General features: G+C 45.2%; 2 protein-coding genes across 9 annotated transcripts in view; one reads left to right on the forward strand and one right to left on the reverse strand.

Annotated features, from left to right (window-relative positions):
* Positions 1 to 4,822: 4,822 nt before the first annotated feature.
* SKP1 (S-phase kinase associated protein 1) lies at positions 4,823 to 14,340 on the forward strand. Its single transcript, XM_062002509.1, has 6 exons — positions 4,823 to 4,929; positions 7,612 to 7,708; positions 10,184 to 10,257; positions 11,417 to 11,560; positions 12,239 to 12,379; positions 13,116 to 14,340. Exons 2-6 carry the CDS (start codon positions 7,612 to 7,614, stop codon positions 13,149 to 13,151), a joined length of 492 nt encoding a protein of 163 aa, XP_061858493.1. The 5' UTR covers positions 4,823 to 4,929; the 3' UTR covers positions 13,152 to 14,340.
* Positions 14,341 to 15,642: 1,302 nt separating this feature from the next.
* TCF7 (transcription factor 7) overlaps positions 15,643 to 21,345 on the reverse strand; it is a 74,426-nt gene continuing 68,723 nt past the window's right edge. For 4 of the 8 annotated variants that reach the window (XM_062002215.1, XM_062002212.1, XM_062002214.1 and 1 more), the window contains one exon: positions 15,643 to 19,137. In XM_062002215.1, the coding sequence (XP_061858199.1) occupies positions 18,974 to 19,137 (164 nt within the window). In that variant the 3' untranslated portion in view covers positions 15,643 to 18,973. Of the gene's footprint in view, positions 19,275 to 21,345 lie in introns of all 8 variants that reach the window. The other 4 variants (XM_062002216.1, XM_062002213.1, XM_062002217.1 and 1 more) reach the window with 3 other exon arrangements.

Below are 21,345 nucleotides of genomic sequence, written 5' to 3' on the forward strand. Positions count from 1 at the left end.
GGCTCGGCCTGGCCCGGCCTGGCCCGGTCCGGCCCGGCTTGGCCGCTCGCCGCCCGCCGGGGCTGGCCGTGCGTGACTCTCGCATCCAGCAACGGCGAGGCGGGCGCCCGGCTGCCCCGTGCGGCACAAAGCGTTTCCAGGGAGGCCAGGGCACAGCCAGCGCGCAGTTTGTGCGTGGGGAGGCGGAGCGGGGGTGAGGTTAGGGACCAGATGCTGCAAATATATTCGAGGTAGGCGCGTTTCTATTTTTAACCTTTACTTCTCCCCAAACCCCAACCTTTAGTCTTCTAAATTCTTTCGAATCCCTGTCATTATGTATGGGGAAATATTACTCTTTTGTTTCTTAAGAAATAGAAGCTCATAAAGTAAAAAAGTGAATTGGTGTCTGTGTGACAGAGTTCAGTTATCAAGTTCCATCAGTGTTAATTGAACCCTTGTCTAATGGGTGGGCTCTGCCACCCCCGGTCTGGTGTTACTGGGATGACAAGCAACACTTTCTCAAGGATGCTGTTGTAACACAAGTTTTGATGAAGTGGAAACAAAGTCATTAACTTTTTCGGGAGTCATACTGAGAACAAGAATTTTCCTCTTTTGCTACTTGTGTTGTTGCAAGATTGAACATGAGCGGCACAGGCTTTGAGCTCGTAGTGCCTTTCTACCATCTCTGACATGTGATTCTCACCTTTCCTGCTGTTACACTGAAACATTCAGCTCAATTTTTTTAAACTTTCTGATGTGGCTGCTTGTTTTAAAACATGTTCCTCATCTTTTGTATTCCTGAAAAACAAAAAAAAAGCCCACAGTTTTTTCAGCAAGTCTTGTTCTCCCTGTGTGTAGATGAGGTTCTTGTTCAGATCTGATGGTCACAGCTCCCCTTCCAGAGAACTGCACCTGACGCTCCTTGCTAAAGCAACTCTGCTTTCGGGACCACCAGCCCAGGGACTCCAAGCTGAGTTCTGTGAAGTTTACAGTTGGACCTGATGATCTTAAAGGTCTTTTCAAGCCTAAAGGATTCTATGATAAGTTTCCCAACTTGTTGGAGGAGCAAAGCAGAGATCTCTCAAGCCTGGTTCTCGATAGGCTTTGCCAACCACATGTCACACTAGCAGTATTGAAAATTCATCAATATGTTATCTCCATAGGCTCGAAATCACCACCAGCAGAAAAAAAACCCCACACAGTTTCTCTGTAGAAGTGGAGAATCTTGAGTGTTTTGAGGAGTGAGGGCCACAGTCATTTTTTCCTGAGAGAATTAGCCGGGAAGAGAAACCAAAGCTGCAGAGCAGATGCAGGGCCATGCCCAGGGGCTATTCTTCAACGTTCATGTGGTAAAATCCCCATCACCCCGCAGCTGCATCACTGCACAGCTGCCTTTGCCTGTGGCTGCTGTGAAGATGTAGGTCAGAGCTCTCTAGATCTGTTAAGCATTAACTCAAGCTTGCACTGATCTTGTTTGCACCCATCTTTTCAGCTGTTTGCTGCAGTGTTCAGCTTCCTCCTCTGAGTTCTCAGTGGTAAAGGGCCCTCGATTGCAATTTAACCGTGGTTGGCTCCTGGTGAGATTACCTTTATGGCTCCAGGTGGTGATGCTTGGGTTTAGGATGATTTGCATTGCAAGGATTACTCATGTGCCTAACAATTGAATCTGGGCCACCTCTCTTTCGAAAAATCTTGTTCTTTGCCTTGCAGCTTTAGTGAAGGATGGGCCTTTTGTGTTATTAATACTGACTTACTCACAGGACTTTGGCTATCAAGGCTGCAGCAGCTGCTTTTTTGCAACAGATAACAGAAAGCATCTGGGCCAGCTGGGATGGTTCATTGTAGGATATGTAGGGCACAGCGGGAGGTGGCCCCCTTGTGATTACAGCATATCTGTGACAGCTGTCTGCTGCTTTTTGGGGTGTGGAGTGTTTTGGGGTTTTTTTTTGGTGGGTATTTTTTTTTAACTTTCCCAGAATTCTAATTTAACAGCTAAATTCAAAGTCCACCATGGACTGAATCTTCTCCTTTTAGAAAGCTGCAGAGAGCTGAATCAAGTATGAAACTTATCAATAGCATCACTTTGAATTAAGTTCATACACAGACCATAATTAAGCATGGAACCAAGCTTTCTGCCTGTTCCTAGATTTCATTCGATTTGTCTGGTATAGAGAGCAAACCCCATCCCCCTCCGCTGTGCCTGATTTGCAGTCCACATGCTTCTGCTCACTCACCACCAGCCAGATCCAAAACCTGCATCTTTGGCAACATCAGGAACTGGGATTTGGGATTTGCAGATACGTTTTCCACAGACCACCTTCTGCCATTGTTTGATCCCATAAACCAAGGAGTGTTAACATCAATAAATATATATATATATATTTTTTAAAAGGGCATTTAAGGAAAATTAAAGCAGTGCTGTTTCTTTTGTTAGTGCCATGAATGTGGTTCTCTGCATTTGAGTAGGAGAGGGAGTGATTGGGGAGAAGGGAGGCAAATGTGATGATGGTACAATCAAAAGGCCATATCAGGCATAGTTTGGAGGCTTCACACATTTATATATGAGACACATATATTGAAAATATTATATTTAGGTCCTAATAAATGATGAACAAACAGCTTATCTGCTTACTAATACCAGGATCTTTGAGGAACCTCTGTTGGCATAAAAGTCTGCTGTATAAACGTCACCTGACACCTTCGGCTGCTCACTTGGCTGTTATGAAGAGGAGCTCCACTGAAGCACAGATACAGTAGTTCAGGCTGAGGAGACCACCGAGGGTCATTTGGACCATGTCCTGAATTTGGATCCATCTTCAAAGTCAAATCAGGTTGCTCAGTCATCTTCAAGAGGGCTGTAACTAAGGAGCTGCTCAGCATCTGAAAGCCTACGAAACAAGATTCCTGAGTCAGGCAGATGTCTCCAACAGCACTTTGGAATTTATACCAAAACAATTTTAAGAGCTGATGTAGGGTAGTCTCACTGACACCTGAGTCCCAAGAGGTTCTTCCTGGCTGAGAATCTGTGAGTCTTCCATATCTGCAGAGTCAGCCCTAATCAACAGTCTACTTAATATTAAATACTCTTAATATTTGTGGTCTCACTGGTTACATCACTCCGGTAGAAAATTGATGAAATAGAGGAGGATACTTCTGTAGTTAGGCTGCTACATCAGCTGTCAACTCTGAAATGAGCAAAACAAGCTTATGACCTGAGAATTTCTAAATCTCAGGAGAATTCTTTATGTTAGAAGATACTTTCTAGACAGTATGACTGACATTTGTTCAATAAGGGGTGCGGTGCACAGCCTGGGACCCCAGGGAATGGGGTCCTTAGGCTGCACTCATGCTCTGCAGTGAAATGTTGTTGCAGGTACCAGTTACAGGTAGCCCGGGTATGTCTGCATCCAAGTGCTGTGAAAACAATCACCAGTTCTAAAAACACTTTAAAGTAAGATTTAAATCAAAGCAAATTGTCCCAATCACAGGTTCTGTATAAATATTTCACTTTGCCATAGACAGCTGATGCAAGACTGAGCTTAGCTTGGCATGGCAGCTGTGCTGTGTGTGGCAGCATAAGGCAGCACCCCAGGCACCTTGGGGTCACTTTGGTGAGCTCATCCCCTGATCTGCATTTGTCACTGTGCAAAAGCCTTCATCTCTTTTTCTGAAAACCCAATGCCTGTTGCCATCTATCACATATCTTTGACTTTTCAGACGTTACCTGCGTAGAGGTACACTGCTCAAATGAGGTGTTGTGCTAAACCAGCACTGCTTTGGCGGCACGTCACATAATTGTTTAGGTTGGAAAAAGCCTTTAAGATTATGGAGTCCAACTGTTAGCCCAGCACTGCCACGTTCCCTACTAAACCTAGCTCCTAGTCTGCTTCTCTGGCTGGGTAGCTCCTCATGCAGCTGGTGTCTGGGGAATACTTTAATGGGCTCCAGCTATGAACAGAGATGTAGCTGCCCCAAATTCTCGCTAGGATGAGGGGTAGATGTTCAGTGATTGGTAGCCAGACTGAAATCCATTTCTAGCACTGTGAACTGTTTCCACTTGCTGAGGGAAAACCACAGTGGCACCAATTTGAAATCTGCTAGCTTTTCGGTGTAAATTCTCAGTGAACATATTTTCTGCTGCCCGAGTTGCTCCTGAGGCCTGTATTTCGCCGTATTTACATACGAGACGCCACCACAGATAGAAGCAGCCGTACCCAAACCCTCCCTTTACATTCCCCTCGCTGGGGTTCTGGCACCCCCTGTGCCTTGGGCCTTCTCTCCGTGAAACCCCACTGGACGGAAAACACTCAACGGGGGCTTTTTGTAACCGGGCTGAACTACCGCTTGCAACTACTGACGACGACAGACGCTTGTTTCCCAAGAAAGGCTGCAGACCCGCTTGCCGATATTGCAGGCCACACCTGCGCCCTTCGCCGCGGCGGGCGGTTCGCACAGGGCCGCGCCCGGTCCGGCCCCGCCGAGCCCTTCCCCCGGCCCCGAGCCCCCCGATAGCGCGGCCCCGAGGCGTGGCGGCCCCGAGGCGGAGCAGGGGAAGGGCGCCGCAGCCGTTGGGCGGCGCGAGGCGCCCCCGCCCATGCCGCGGCTCCTGGCGCGGCCCCGCCGCTGCCTGAAAGACCTGGCGGCCGCCGCGCCCTCCCCGCGCCTCGCTTCGGCTCCGTTTCCGCGCTGCCTCCCGCGCAGAGGGCGCCGCGGGTGCCGTTTCTTTTATCGCCAGCCGCGCTCCGCTCTGTTCGTGAGGCGCGGCGGGGTGTTTTGCTTAGGCGTTCGCGGCGGGCAGCCCGGCGGCTGTGAGGCAGCGGGAGGCGGGTCCTTCCCCCCCCCCGCTCCCCTCCCCCCGCCATATAAAGGCGCCGCTGCAGTTGGGCCCCGAGCGCTGCCGCCGCCGTCAGCCCGAGTCAGCACCGAGCCGACCGTCGCCGCCGCCTCACGGTGAGGCCTGGGGTTCGGGGAGGATGGGGGCGCTGCCTGGCGCCGGCGGGGCGCGCGGAGGCGCTCGAGGCAGCGGCTGGAGCTGGCCCGGGCCGCGGGGTCCCCGTCGGGCTGGAGGAGTGGGCCCGGTGCGGCCTGGCGCGGGCGGAGAGCGGCCGCGGCGGCGGAGCTCCCGGGCGCTGGTCTGAGAGGGCCGCTGAGGGAGTAGGCCGAGATCTGAGGCCTTCCTGTGTAATGCGGCGCTGAGACGCCCGTGGGCCCCCTCCCTCTTCGGGCAGGTGACGGGGGGGTGTGGGCGCTGGTAAACACAGGAGCCGCGCTACCCCCGCACCGGCCCGGACTGAGCCTCCCGGAACGGCTGTCGGGCAGCCCCGGAGCACACCTGGTATCCCTTGGGAACGAGAGGAGCGCTGGAGCGGCAGCGCAAGCGAGGGAGGGCTCAGGTGCGACTTTATCAAATAAATGCGGCATTAACAGCCCAGGAGAGGGAGAAGGAGGGAGAGGGCACCCGTCCAGCATGGCTCCGAGAGGCGCGGAGGGGCCTGATGGGTCTGTTTAAGGCTTCGGTATGCAAATTGCTGTTGTCATTCAGGTTTGTGTTTTGACTAACTTACAACCTGGTTTTGCTGTTGTCGAAAACAGCTTTTAGGATTCTCCTGCTTAGTCACTCAGTTGTGTTGCTGTCCAGGGCCTGTCTCTTCCCGGTGCTGTATTGCAGTTTGCTAAAAATGACTTTGTTTCTTCTGGGAGAAGGAGCTCTGTGGTATAAAAATAATGGAATCGTGATCAGTGAAAAGGCAGTCTTCATTCTATCTGATTCAAAATTTTAATGATAACCTAAAGGCCTTGGTAAAAGTAGGTTTAGGTGATACAGGAGTCTTGATGCAAATATTCTTACAGGGGCAGCAAGAATTAAGGCAGCATCCCGTTTGCAGGCTCCCTTGTGCAGCATTATGTAACCCTAGACAGAAGCATGAGAAGGCTGGCGTCTAAAGCTGGGTTTGTTCTGAGTGCTTTCAGGCAATCACAGCAAGAACAGATGCATTAGGTCGCATTAACTGCATGCCTAGGTGATATTTATTTTCACAGGACATTGATCAAACTGCTAACTATGTTTTAATCTAAACTTTATTTTTATGGCTCTATATCTTTATATTTGTGTCTGGAACAATCATGACTGTATCCCTCCAGAGCACCCATCTTAATTAGAAGTAGCATTGTCGTATAGAGTTACATTACTGTGTAAACATTAACTAGCTACTCACTCTGCCAAATGGAAATTAAAGCAGTGAGGACTTCAGGCTGATGTGAACTGCTTAATACTGTGCTTTGGCTGGCCTCTTTGGACTTAGTTTATTGCAGTACTGTCAGGTTCAGCCATACTGATGAGTTACAGCAGGCACTCAGAAAGGGATAATGTAAGCTTGCTGAAAAGGGTCCAGCTAATTCAATTTCAGTAGCTCAAGTACTGCTGTGAGAAACTGGCATGCATACCTCTTAGTTTTGGTAGAGGAAGAGTATTGGAAAATGAATGGTAATGAGTTGTTCTTCACAGTGGCTTGCAGGCTGTATTTATAAATACATGCTTTTGAGATCTTTAAACAGGTAACTTGAGGAAAATAGTGGAACTGTTCCAATGGTTTGCTGCCAATAAAATTTTTGAGTGGCAAAGGAACTTGTAACATCCTGCTGGTTTATTGAGAACTGACTTAAAAAAAATTTGTGGCCAGGCAGTTATGTTTATCATGTCTTTAAAGTCAGTTGGTTCAAGTGCAGTGATACCCAAACAGATTTCATGTGTAGTTTCAGGCAGAAGCTGTAACCTCCTCGCTTCTGTATCAAGTGCATTACTAATGGGTTTGAGTTGTTAAATATCTGGAAAGATGCATTCATGTGAAGTGGGATTATTTTTCTGCTAGTGAGTGTCTTTGATGTCTGCTGCTTCTGTTTGTTCTTGGTCTTACCACTGTTTGTTTGAAAAATTTTGTTGAAGTGTGTGGTCATCTCAGTCTTTCTTAATACTAACAAAGTGCTGATCTAACTTCCCACTTTGACAGAGTAGTATTGAGTGCTGAAAGCCTTCCTATTTGAGGTATGTTGCTTTTTAATCTCTTCAGAAAACCAAATGCTTGAGTAACCTGGTCTGATTGTTTGGACCAAGGGAGGCTGGACTAGACTACATTATGTAGAGGGGTTCCTTCCAGCCTCAACTTGGTGATCCTGTTCCAGAGTCTATAATTTGAAAACAGCTTTTTGAGGTCTGACTTCATTTGAGTAGTCAAAGTGAAAAGCAATTTCTGGAATTGAAGACAAATGGTGTTTTGGAAGTGTTGTTGAAAGTTAATTCAAGAGAAAGATCTATTTTGTACAATGTGTAACACTAGAGAGAAGTGCTACTAACAGTTATACATTTTGTTTATTTTATGCTTTTCAAATAAATGATAAAGTTCTCCTAAATTGGTCTTGGGCTTCTACCAGTTCTTAATCCTCATGCTTAAGAAACAATAAATTTAGGCCTATTGATTAAAGCAGTGAATAATCTGAGCACACGTTAAGTGGCATGGGGCTGGCTGCTTTTGGTAAGAAGTGGTATAAATAGTAAAGGTAAGGTACATCTGAGAGTCAGGTAAACCTCTAATATCTACTGAATATTGTGTGGAAATAACTGTCCTTCTCTTGTAGATGCCTTCAATTAAACTGCAGAGTTCAGATGGAGAAATCTTTGAAGTTGATGTTGAAATTGCAAAGCAGTCTGTAACTATTAAGACTATGCTGGAAGGTAAGAGTGTGAAGCCTTGAGGATTGCTGGCTCAGTGCAGAGATAGCAGGATGTTCAAGGAAGCCTCTTGCACAGGAGTTATGACCAAAGGAGGCAAACTAGTGCTGATCTGAGAGAGACTTTTCCAGGCCTGTACAGCAGCTTGCTATCTTATATTAGAATAGCTGGAACAGTTGCTATTGTAACTGAAATTATGCTTTTGGTGGATGTGCTCTTGCAAAAAGTTTAAATTTCAGTCCTATTCTTATATTTTACTAGCCTCCTTGTAAGTGCTCATAAGCACCCCACTGCCTTGCCTACAGCCTGCTTCATTTTTGTGAAAGTTAAGCAAACAGAACATCTAATAATATTAAAATAAGTTTATTTAATCATACAAACAAGTCTTATGGTGTAAATATCTTTTAAATGGTCTGGGAAGTTATGAACCAATGCAATGAAGAAAGAGCTAAAGTGGAACCTATATTGTGAGCTTATGGATGCATTTAAATTATTTGGGATAAACGCTTAGTTCTGATCTCCTGCTGACATAAAATTGAAACAAAAGAATGTGTTGTGGGGGAGGGGAAATCTGCCAGATGGCTAGGATACAGAGCAAATTGTGTCTAATCCCTCTAGTGCAAATCCTTATTGTTTACTGGTGGATTTTTCCAGTTTTTGGGTGTATTCATGAATTAACTTGGGGGAAAACAAACACCCCTTTCTGGGTATGTAGTTAAAATTATATTCTTGGGTATAAATTTTTGTCTATTTGTGACATCTAATGCATAAGAACAATAAAAATGAGGTTGAAATACTCCAACTATTGAACACTTTCATTCTGTTGATAAGATGCTTTTGAATGTGACTAACAAAAATGAGCAGGAAACCTAGCAATTGGTTGGAATGTGTTGGGGAGCACAGTTCTCAGTTTTCTCCTGAAGAAGCTATGTCACTGGTGGTGTTTAGTGATGCTTGGGTATTGATGGAAGGGAGGCTACACATGGTAAGCTAGGCCTCTACAACTTGCCTCTTACTAACTAACCTATGGGAGAACCAGTCTGCAGTGCAGCTGGTTAACCATCAGTTAACATGCAAAACCTTGTTTATTGAGTCCTGCAGTTGAAAGGGGATGAGCTGAAAGGTGGGGTTATGTTGAGCATTGTGGGGCCACCAATGAAGTACTAATTCTCTGACAAGAGATGGAATTACTCTTGTGGAGGCAGTAGGGACAAGTTGAGCAGAGGTGACTAAACTTGAGTTATTGCTTGACTTACTTCCTCATACCAATGATTTTTGGACTGGTCACTTCTTAGGCTGGTATCTGCACCATGTTCAAAGTATGCATTTGAGCTTTAGTTAATTGGGAACATGCTGTGCCTGCCCTTTACTGTCAGTATTGTAGTGTCTGAATCTATGAAGCTAGTTATTCCAAACCAATAACTGTATTAATGAGTACCCACTAATGATAACAGTAGTTGACTTGCCTAAATACAGGCATACATGCTCTTTTGTGCACAAATTTGATCAGTGATGATGATGTGATTGTCGTCTCTTCTTCAAGATTAAGTTCCCTGGTGCTGTAGAACTGGCTCAGCTGTGCACACAAGTGAAGGTCTATGTAGTGATTCAATTATGTAACTAATTGCAAGATGTTAATCTTTGACAGCTAAGGTGTCATCCAACTGTTTGTGTAATAAAGCATGTTCTCTAATCAGATGGTTAATGTGATATTTGTTCTCTCTATCATGTCAAATTTTAATTATTTTTCACTTTTTGCTTTGACCCCTTAATTATGTCAAGGGGAAAAAGTGACAAACTATCCAAATCCATCTTGCATATGCTGACAGTCTTTTAAAACAGACTATCAGTACTGTGCTTCATAAATGCTTTTTTGATTGAAGGCTTTGTGCTGCTATCTCAGTATGTGACCTTCTTCAGCTAGTAAAGATCAATGTTAATGCTGCAGAAGCTGGGTGGCCAGCACCTCTGTGGCTGTGGTATCCACTGCTAGAGGACAAAACATTATCTCTACTTACCATAGCAAATCTGAATTATTAAATATGTTGAGTGGGAGATTCAGTTGGAACACTTTGGTTTAACTTGTAGATTTGGCTATGGAAAGTGGTAAAAATAAAGAAATATTTATTGTCTGAGCCTTCAACATATCCTGTTCCCAGAACAGTGAACTAGCAAGTTCTGCTTGGATGAGTAACTGGCTGCTTAACTGTTGGTTGGTTGATGCTCTCTCAGGATGAGGTAGCCTTTTTAGCTACTTAGCCTAAAGCATACTTAGGTATAACTTAGGATGCATAATGCAACTGTGGCTCCATAAAGCCTCATTGAAGCTTTCTAAAAGCTGCTGTCCTCACTAGGTAAAGATCCTTTGCTACCAATCCATTCACCATTCCAGTGGTGTGAAAACAGTGGCAGCAGCCCACTTCAGAGAAGAGTCGATGGCTTTGCCAGTCAGTTGCTTAGTCATCTTTCTGTTTTTAGATCTGGGAATGGATGATGAAGGTGATGATGACCCAGTCCCTCTTCCAAATGTGAATGCAGCTATCTTAAAAAAGGTAAGATGCTGGAAGTAGCAGTGTTTGGCAATATCAAAAAGTGAAATTCACATTGGAGTTGGGTATTAGTAATTATTGTGTTACAAATACTTTTCATGTGCTAGCAACAAGCTTAACTAATTTGAGATGATGAACATAGGCATGTAGGGTATCGGAGAACTGGGGTGAAGCTGCCAGGCAGATCATGGCAGGAGACCTTCTGAAACAGCAGCTGGAGACCAAATAAGCTTCCAAAGGTGTTGAAGTGGTGCTGGACATCTGTGCACATGGTTATTTAATGGTGTTAAAGCACTGATTTTAATTGGATTCTTTGAACTGAGGTGGCTGTTGTGAGATCCAGCTGTTGGGAGAGTGACTGGCAGTAGCTGTGACAGTGCATGTGGGATGCTGTGCAGTCAGTGGTACCAAATTCAGTAAGAGACCGTGATTGCTCTTAGGGCAAGTGAGAAAAGTGAAAAGGTATGTTGTTACCTCAGATGCTTTTTGCTCTAAAGTAGCAAGTGTTGTGCCAAAATAATCACTGGCTGTTTTGGGGTTAGGAATTATTTCCTGATGAACAGACACATAAATAACTTCAAACTTCAAAGGTTTCTGGGGCCAGCAAAACAGAACAGGACTGTACTTGCAGTAGATCCCTACTCCTTTAATTGTCTGGGTGGTGAGATGGTGTGCTTAAAAAAAAAAAGAGCAATTTTGGGAATGAGCAAACTTTTGCCAGCTGAATTTTGAACTGGGGTGAACATGTTGTGCTGGTGGCTATCATCAGTCTAAGCTCTGCCCTTACGTAGTGTTCAACTTAGTAAGAACTGTTTCTGCAAACAGATTAAACACTGTAAAATGAGGTTTAGATTTCCTTTGTACAGCCTCATGTGTCAGCACAGGGTTTAACTGTATAACACCAGGAGCTGGCTTTTAAGGTCACGAGTAATTAACTAGCTATTATCTCAGATGGGATTTTTCCAAGCTGTTATACTTCAGGATTTGGGACCAGTTGTTCTAAAATGGAAATATTGGGTAATGGAGCATGTTCATACAGGGTTCTAATATTAATCTAGAGGGGAAAAAAAAGTACAGTTCTTCAAAAAATGAAATGAAGTTATAGTTGGGGCCTAATGGGAAAATCATTTGGATAAAACTTTAATATCAAAACCATAATTAGGTGATTCAGTGGTGCACCCATCACAAGGATGATCCACCTCCTCCTGAGGATGATGAGAACAAAGAAAAAAGAACAGATGACATCCCTGTGTGGGATCAGGAGTTTCTGAAAGTGGACCAAGGAACACTTTTTGAACTTATCCTGGTGAGTACCCATAAGAAATACAAAGGCTGTGCCTGTGAGGTGCACTCTGTTTTAGTGTCAAAAGGATGAAGTTTTCATGCTACTTGAATAACTTCTGTGTGGAGGGGATGAGGGAAGATGGCAAGGAGTTCTGGGAACTACTGGCTGCAATTGTTGCTGTCAGGATGCTTGTTAACTTCATGCTGGGCATTAATCTGTACTTGCTCATTTATCAATTAATACAGTTTTCTGAATGCAAAGGGCCCTAGAGCTGTATTTATTCTTGTGGCTCTTGAGTCTTCGTTGACGGCTTTTACAAGAAGATGGAGTTGTGGAGATCTGCATACAAATTAAAATCTAGCTTTGGCTTTTAAAATTTGTACCTTGTATGGTACTGTGAGCCAACATTACTTGTCTTGGCTAGTTAACAGCACTTCAACACTGAAGGTCTCAAATGTTTGCAGCCTTCTGAAAGCCCTTTGTAAAAGGAGAAGCGGGGGAGTGTCTTTGATGGTACAAATCTCCCTTCTGTTTGGCAAGCAGATTTTAGGTACTTGAAGGTTGTAGCTAGAAGCTTCTGAAAGTGGGGGTGATCTGTTTGCAGTTCCAGCATTCTACAGTTTCACTGTTAGCAAAACTTTAGTACTACAGAGTCAGAATATTGATGCAGAGGCTTTAAATTTGGAAACTCTTCTACAGGCTGCAAATTACTTGGACATCAAAGGTTTGCTTGATGTCACATGCAAGACAGTTGCGAACATGATCAAGGGCAAAACTCCAGAAGAAATTCGCAAGACATTTAATATTAAGAATGACTTCACCGAGGAGGAAGAAGCACAGGTACTGGATCTGGGTTTAACTATAGTTTATCTGTCTTTTTTTTTTCTACTGAATTACTGTGTGGTGCTTCATAGTACAATGTGTGATGCAACTGGCTTGTTAACAAATGTGAACTAATACATCAGGTCCTTGTAATTGGGTTGCTGCTAGTGCAAGACCTTTCAGTGCTTGCAGCTCATTACCTCAAAAGGTCAAAAGCATGTTGACTTTTGAGTCAGTATGAGCTCAAATGTCTGTCTGCTGGGAAAGTGCAGGATTGTTTATGGCAGCCTCTGCTGCTTTGGAGCTGTAGTAAGGATACTGAAGACATATTGTTGCATGTGGTTAGAAGGGGAAGATGTTTGGATTCTCATCTTTAAGTAATGAGCTCATTGATCTTTAAACTTGAACAACAAACCAACTGCAAAATAGGGCAGGGAAAGATCAGAGCGAGGTGCCTTGTTTAAATAGAAAGGCAGTGACTAGTACGCTCAAGCATCAGTGCCATGTTGTGAAATAAGCAATTTAACTGAAGCTAGTCCATTTGCCTTACTTGTGGAAGTTCAATTTGGATCAAATCTAGGCTTAAATAGATAAAAGGTCAGTTGGGAAGACCGACTTTCAAATTACAAACCTTGCATGAAAAAATGCATGCTTCCAAGTTTATGTCTTCCTGCAGTGAGTCAGTCCTGGCTGCTCGTATATGCAGCTAACTTACACAAGTTCACTGCAACTAATAGTTAAAATGTTCTTTCAGGTACGTAAAGAGAACCAGTGGTGTGAAGAGAAGTGAAGCATTGTGCCTGACACTCAAACACTGTAAGGATTGTTCCAAATACTAGTTGCACTGCTCTGTTCATAATTGTTAATATTAGACAAATGCAGCAGCAAATGAAGTTGTGTTAGCAGGATATTGTTCCCTTTGCATGTGTAGTGGTTTTTTTGAGTACAAATTTAAATCTTCTGGGTTTTTACTAGTGTAATTGGATGTCTTTTTACTTTACTCTGCAATGAATAAAACTGAACTAAGTGTGGACTCTGTATGGAAAGCAGCACTTAAGGCTATCATTTTCATTACACTTTTAAGCTGTTCAAGTCCAGTTACAGTGCTAAGGATTGACTCCATTGTAAATAAAACCACCTATGACTTCTTCCTCAAGAAGAACAAAATGCTTGTATTTACAGGGTCTTGATAGCTTCAGAAAGAAAAGCAAACAAGAATGTATCTTGAGGAACTAGATAAAGCAAAAGTTACTGGATTTCTTCCAAAAAACATTGTGGGGAAAATGAGTGTTACTTAAAGCTACAGAACTTTCAAGATGGTTCTTGTCATGCATTTAAAAAAGAAAAAATAAAATTGACCACATTCTTGTCCTGTTAGTCTTGCCTTGTAGCTAGTGAAAGGTGTCATCTAGAAATAAGCAAGCTCCTGACAATTCGAATACTCCAACCATGTCTTGAAGACCTGCTTCTGGCTGGTTGCAGATGAGAAGTGTGTTGCTTTATGCACAGGATGGGTGTGTTTTTATACATGTTACTCTTAAAAGCAGAATCCAGGTTTGACCAAAAAATGACTGACATTACCAAAGTTAATATTATTGACCTGTGCATGCCATTAGTGGCTGTTTTTTTAGACAATTTTAAACAACCCTTGTGATGTAGCTCTTTAAAACATGGTTTCATGTGTCCACAGGAAATCCCATACCTCTGTATGTGATACTTTAGCTTGTAGAGACTTAATTATTGCATACAAAGCTAATGCAATATGAAGCTTAACTTCTTTGGACAAAGCCACTTGCAACTAGTTAAAACAGTAACTGGTTTTCTGATTATGATGTTTTTTTTACAGTTCCCTTATAGGGAGTAGGGGATGGTTGTGTAGTAGATCTTTGAGGTGTGCTCTTAGCTTGTATTGCATTCCATTCTCTGTATAAACTTTAGAGTAGAATGAACCTTAATAAACATACTTATCTCACTTTAAATATCAGTGTTTCACTTCTGAATTAATAAAGGGCTTTTAAACTTTTGTTTGCAAATGGTTCTAGTTATTTGAAACTAGACAATCTCACTGTCTCTTATTTTGTGTACAAATAGCAGCACGGAGGCAGTGGTTGATGGAGATAAAGCAGATGTAAGATTTTAAATGACTAATGCAAGCCAGTAGGAAGATGCAGTAGGCATCTTCTCTGTCAGTGTGAGGACAATTCTTTAGCTTATCCCAGATTCTTATGAGAAATAAATCAATCTGTGTTATAGGCTGGTATTTCCAAATATATCAGTTTCATCTTTGGAGTGCTGTTGCTAACATCAAAGCCTACATTGGAACTGTGTTCACTGCAGAAGCCTGTCTTAAATTCCTTCAGGTGCCAGGGATCTATGTCTGTTAGGAGCCACTACCTCATGCCATGCCCCACTGAGCTGTGGGATGAGGAAGAGACAAAGGCACGGAGCATGTCTTCCTCATCACTTTCTTTGTTTGCCATACCTGCAAACACACCCTGGCCCTGGGGTAAGGTTCACTAATTATTACAAGAGCTTGCCTAAAATGTCACCCTGGGTGGTCAGAGGCTGTGATGAAACTTCTGCTGAAGCTCCAGAGTTGTGCTAGTTGCTCTTGGTGTTGATGTGAGTCGGGAAAGGGTTGGTCTGGGTGGTCAGAGTGTTCCAGTTGTGACAGATTTAAGTATTCTTAGTCCTAGCAGTCAGGGTTGTCCTTCAGTAGTTCTATCTCAGCCTTCATCTACATTCAAACTCTAGCTGCCTGATGTGTCTGTCATATAAAAACACATCTTGCTGACCTGAGGCACACCCTCTCAGTCTCTTATTCACTCTGGTAACGTGGTGCTGGGCTACAGAGCACAATGCCTTTCAGGAAGATGCTGGGATGCCTCAATGTGCCAGGGGCTGCTGCCAGCCCTCTGGCTGAACCTGGCAGTTGCCTGCTGTTTCAGATGCCAGCTCTGCCCTCTGAAATGCTTGAAAGGGGGAGGGAAGAGCCTGTCCAGCTTCCCACTGTTCAACTTAATGTGGGGTTTTTTTCAGTTGTGGCGTGGTTGGGGATGGCTGTTCTTGGCTGAATGAAGAAGTGTGGGGGTAGAGGGTGGGAAGGCAAGGTGGCAGCAGGGATTGTAGGAGGTGTTTTTTTTTCCTCAGTCGTGGTTTACTATTTCAGTCTTACCCATTGAAGACTGTTGGTGATTATTTTAAAACCTATACACACGGGGGGGGGAAAGGCAAGAATCCTCTTGAATTCTAAGAAACAGTTATTGGAGAGTGTGATAGGATTATAACTTCCAGTGGCTTATTTTGAATAGCCAGTCTGGCAATTATTTTATTTATAAAGCTATAAACATATTTTGAACATAAAAGCCAAAAAATACAAACTCAATGAAGTAAAAAAATTACAACAAATGGTGGAAAGTACAGCTGCAAAACATTTATCCCTGCTACATACATACAGTGGTTTTCCTGGGTTGAATGAAGTGGTACTTCCATGACTTCTACATTCAGACTGATTTCAGGATGTCAAATCTGTATTTCAGGAAGAGTTGAAATTGCTGTAAAGGAACTTAGAAATCTGTTGGCGATTAAAAACGGAAGGACAAAGTTTTCCTTCTGTTAAAAAAGAGTATTAACACAAAACAGTAACACTTCATAGAGCATCTCTAAAGACATGTTTTTGGTATTAAGTAAGTTTGTTTTGGCATGGTTTATCAGGCATGGGGCTGTAACAGAGCTCGGTCCTGTGCACTGTTTTGTCTTCAAAAGGGGCAGCATAAGGGTTTCTTATCTAGGGTGTTTTGGGAAAAAACCCAACTAAACTTTTCTTAGGTAGGGCAACGTAAGCTGACTGTGTTACGGAATAGCAGGCCCCTGTTCTGAGATTATTGGGTGGCTGCTGAAAGCACCAGGTGAGGCCTGGCTACAACCCTGTATGGATGGAGCAGGGGCCCGGGGCCAGAAAGCAGCAGTGCCTACTCCATCCCTGTGGCTGTGCTTCTGCGCTGGAATGCACGAGGAAGGGCTCCCAGAGAGGGGGCAGGAGGGCTCACCGAGGACATTTTGCAGGAATTGGATGGAATAAAAATGGTATCAAAGGCTGGAGCAGAGCTGGGTCTCTCGCTGGGTGGTGTGCCCTGAACCAAGGCGCAGGCACCCACAGAACCTGCCTCGGAGGAGCTGGGTGAAAGTGCTGTACCCTCCGCCTGGAGCACCATGGGGCCGGCTCTGCTGATGCTGCCCGTCCCGAGGCAGGAGACACAGGCTTTGCCACGCACCACTCATCCCTAAAGCTCCTCAGGTGTTATTCAGACACATCTGCTTTTTCTTTGTACCTGCCTTTGCTGCTGAGTTGCATTTTCATCCGACCACAGAATACCCCTCGGGTCTTATGTTGCACCAGCTTTACAGCCGGTGTTACCACTGATCTGTCATCTGGGGTGGTCACAGCAGCTGGCGCTCACAGCAGGGAGCTCTCAGGGTAACACACAACAAGCTGAGACACACTTGGACATTTTAAGCTTTTTTTTCCAATATGTGGGGTTTTTTTTGCTTTTAAATCAAGTATATAAAAGAGAATCTGTCAGATCTGGGAGGAGTCTGGTGAGTTCCTCTGTTCAGCACTGCAGCGTGCTGTTGTCTGAGCTTAATTTAAAACCGAGCAGATTGCATATCGATCTAGTGCTATATCATTAACCCTCTGAGTGCAATAAGTACGTGACTAAGTGAACAGCTGACAGCCGGTTCAGGTAATGCTACTTCTCGAAGGGTTAAAATAATTCAATCTCTAAAATGACTCTTCAGACCGTTTCAGGTTTGTGCACACAGCTTTCATTCAGTGCTTCGGAAGTTTACGCAGGAGAAGGACGAAGCAGTAGGTTTAGGTCTTCCAAACTAAAACCGGAATAAAAAAACCCATCTACACTACTGTAAGCAAAAGCACCTACATCAAGGGAATAAACCTAAAGCTGCTCTACAGACTAAGCTTTTTTTTTTAGTTTTTTAAATTTTCAATCTTTGAGGCATAAGCTTCTTTAAAAAGTTACCTTTAGTCCAATGTAAAAAATTAGGGTTTGTGGTTTTGCCTTAAGAAAAAAAATACAAAAATATTTTGTACATTATAAAGGTCATCTTAAATTTCTTGCAGTTCTGTAATAATATTACTACGGAATTTGTATTCAGCACTCTAAAACCTATTCTGTAAAGTAGAAAAAAATAGGGTCCCTCCCCCCTCCCTCTGTGTGGTGGGGTTCTCTTCAGCAGTCTAAGGATATATTTCTTTCAAGCGGGAAAAAGATCTGCACTGGACTAGATTGTGGTCTCTGGTAGAAGTCTGTAAACCTAAGGCAAATCAAGAATTTGGATTAATTTGGGATTCCCATTGATTCAGGGCGATCACAATCTGCCCACGGTGTTTTTTGTTGATCAAGCTCAAAGTATAAATAAAATACCAGAGAGAATACATCAGCATTTGGCATCTCACGGAGGTGGTGGGAGGATCTTTCAGAAAAAGCTAGAATAAGGTTTTTTTAAAAAGTGAGACACCAAATCATGAAAACGAGGGCTCTGACCTTGCTGGGTGTGTGCAGACGGGTGCCCGAGGGGCAGGGTTGTGTGCTGCTCTGCGGCAGGGCCCAGCACCGTGGCTGAGCTCATCCTCTCCTCCAGCCCAACCGCAGGGCAGGCGGCGGCCCCTCGGTCCCCTGCCGTGGTCCCTGCACAGCTCGCTCAAGGCCATAGCAGGTCAAGTTCATAGTAGCAAATTTTGAGTCTCTGCTCAGCCTGTCTGATGAGATTTCTGGCTGTCCACATCTGCAGCAGACAATTCCTAACAGCAAGGGAGACCCTGCACCTCACTGATGCTGTCAGCAATTGACTATCAGAGACAGTGCTCCCTTTCCCTGTGCCGTTCGCTCGTGGAACGGGATGTGGCTGCGCAGAGACCAGTTACCTGTAAACAACATCTTCCCGTTCTCAAACAAGGAGTTTAAAAAATTCACCTCGTTGGTTGAAATATTGAATGTCTCTGTTCTCCGGTCAGACCAGAAACCTAGCATGGCTACATTTAGTTTTCAGACAGAAGGGCTTTTTAAAACTGCTCCTATTCCAGCTTTTGCAGCTCCTTGGTTTAACAGCTACGAGAAATCTGAGCGACTTACACTTTAAAGCAGCTCGGAAGGGAATGGAAGCCAGTGTTTGATTGATAGCACCTACCATCTACTGCAGCAAGCTGGGGAGTTTATCTGCTTTCTGCCATGCTTGAAGATAATGCAGTAAAAAAAATAGAGAAAAACCCCAAACAAACAAAAAAAAAGCAGCACAGGGCAGGGACAGAAGGCTTATTTACTCATCAGCACTTTAAAGTTTGGCAAGTACTTCTCTTTTACCTTTTTTTTTTGAAATAACTTTTCTATCTTTAACCACCATCCCCCCCCTCCAAAAAAAAACCCAAATGAGTTTTCCAGCATCTTTTAAGTCATCCTGTTGCCTAACTTTGCACGTTTTACAGTGAGATGGGGAATTTGGATGGGCCTCTGGTCCTTGTCAGTGGGCAGCGAAACCGGGTGGGAGAAAGCGAAGTGCCCAGTGTCTCGGCCAACGCGTCTGGGCGCGGGACTATGTCCCCGTGGAGGCCACGCTGTACGCTGGGGACTCTGTGGGCGCAGAGGAGCACCTGGCCGTCAGTCTGGAGGAGCAGGTGGCGGTTTGGAGGTGAGCGGAGACGGGGAAGGGGTCGGGCTGTTCTCTGTGTGCGGAGTCGGCGGGGGCTGCAAGCTTGTCTGAAGGAAAAGCAGAGGAGATGCATTGGAGTGCGTCCAGAGGAGAGGGAGGGGAGTCTATAGCACTTCCATCGGAAGAAACTGGGCTGGCACAGCGTCCTTCTCCTTGTAAGTACCGAATGCACTTCTTTTTCCTCCTAAGAACAGTGAAGAGAGTTGTCTATGAATGAAGGGCGAGTTCAGTGTCATACGTGAAGTGTAAACCGTGCAGACTGCTGAGGCTTCGAAGCCTCTCGGTTCACCGCGGCCACAAGCCAGGCCCTGTCTGCCTTCTCCCCAGCTGGGGCTCGGCCTGGGCCGCGGGACGATTGCTGCGGGGCCGGGGCTGCGGCCTGTGGCTGCTGTGCCGCGCAGCGCCCGCCAGGCGGCGCCGTAACGGCGGCGGGGCGGGGGGGGGCGGCAACGCGTGGCCGCGCGCGAGCGGCGGCGGATCGCCCGGAGCTGGGCACCGGCACCCGCAGCGGCACCGGCGCGGACGGAACGGCCTCACCCGCGGATGCGGACAGGTCGTAAAACGGGAATAGAAAGTAGAAAAATCAATAAAATGAAGTACTGATAAAAATCAAAACGAGAATGAAAGTCCAAACAACAAAAAAGAATGAAAATCAAAGCAACGGTGAAAATCCAAACAAAAAACTCCCAAACAACTAAAAAATGTGTAAAAACAACAACAAAAAAGCCGCCATTATAAACTCCAAAATAATAATAAAAATTAAAACGAGGAGGTAATTTCTGACCGGCCACCAGCCAGGCTTCTCACCTCTGGGAGGCTGCGTGGGCTGAACGCTCTTGAGTCCGAGGGTACAACGTTCTCCCCTGTCCCTGCCCAGTGCGGACGCCCGCAGCCGCCACCGCAGCACCGACGCCACACGGCGTTACAGGGCAGTGCCCCATGTGTCATGGCACGGCCAGCCCCGGGCTGTGCTGGCTCAGAGGGGGTGCTGGAGGGCTGTGCTCAGGAGGGCCAGGTCAGGCACTGCCAGGACACTGCCCTCCCCGGCAGTTTGGGCTGTTCTCCTCTGGCAATGCAAGCTAACCCCAAATCTTAAGGTTTTTAGGAGCCCATTTCCAAGCACATCCTTAGACTTGCACACAATGTCATCTACCCAGTGCTCCTTGGCCTCTGATCCTGGCAATCTCTATCTCTCAAAACACTCTGCGTTCATTCCCACCTCCAAGGACGACTCGGTGACATAGGTGGAAGCGCTCAGCAGAGACTCAGGATGAAGGAAGAACCTGGCCTGGGACTGGCTGGAGGGAGCCATGGTCTGAGGCTGCCTGTGCTCCTGCTTTGGGGGTTAGTCCTGAACCCTTCGGAAGACTTGCTGGTGTTCAGAGGGCAGATCACCTTTTCAACTGCTAAGCTAATGAGAAAACAGAACTGACACCTCAACCTGTGGCTTTTCTAGGCAGAAAATGTGGGTGGTGATCTCTCCCTTAGGAAGCAGAGGCACAAATGCAAAATGCAACATGGACAGACACTGAGGAGACAGATGAGGCAGAACAAGGACTTGAATGGACCTGCAACTGCCAAAGACTCGGTTCCACACTCCCTTTCTGTGACGTGTGATGGAGCTCATCAGCTGGGGAAGATTTACTTACAAAAGGAGATGGTTTTTTTTACAGAAGAGTACCCCATTGGTGGCAACTCTCCTCCCCTGACCCAGCTTTTCTAGTCCAAAGCCTGGTCCCAAAGACAGCAGTGCCTGAGATGCAGTGACCAGCCTCCCTTCAGCCCCCTAGAGAAGATATTTAGGTTCCCTCACTTGTTTGTATGTTAAGCTTTGGGAGTCTCAAAAATGCAAGCCTTACATCATCCTCGCTGTAACTGGATTTGGGAATGATTTTTCCACATCCCTTGACAATTCTGCTGTTTTGTATCAAAACCAAGAACATTTACCCTGAGTTCCAGTTGCCATCTCATACACCCAGATTACTTTAACCACTCCTGGCTATCCAGACAGTCTCTCGCACTGCCTCGGGTTGCCTTGGCACACTGTGCTGTGCTGGTTTTCCTTCTCTTCATATGACAGATGCCTCATGTCACCTGCTCTGCATCCTTGAGCATCTCAGTATAGTTTTAAACAAAAGAGCTCTCAAGATGTAACCTTAATAGTAGCGAAGCAACAATCCCTCTGCTGGAGGTGGTATTAATGACTCTCCAGCTAGAACAGCTAAAAAGAACATCTTCCTCCTGCCCGGCTCCTG

This window comes from Colius striatus, chromosome 9 (assembly GCF_028858725.1).
Source record: "Colius striatus isolate bColStr4 chromosome 9, bColStr4.1.hap1, whole genome shotgun sequence".
NCBI lineage: Eukaryota > Metazoa > Chordata > Aves > Coliiformes > Coliidae > Colius > Colius striatus.

What these genes read in the sequence shown, in the direction of transcription:
- SKP1 (XM_062002509.1), top strand. Translation starts at nt 7,612, where the DNA reads ATGCCTTCAATTAAACTGCAGAGTTCAGATGGAGAAATCTTTGAAGTT. An exon ending in CACTTTTTGAACTTATCCTG is followed by an intron (nt 11,561 to 12,238) that starts GTGAGTACCCAT and finishes ACTCTTCTACAG; the next exon opens with GCTGCAAATTACTTGGACAT. An exon ending in CCGAGGAGGAAGAAGCACAG is followed by an intron (nt 12,380 to 13,115) that starts GTACTGGATCTG and finishes ATGTTCTTTCAG; the next exon opens with GTACGTAAAGAGAACCAGTG.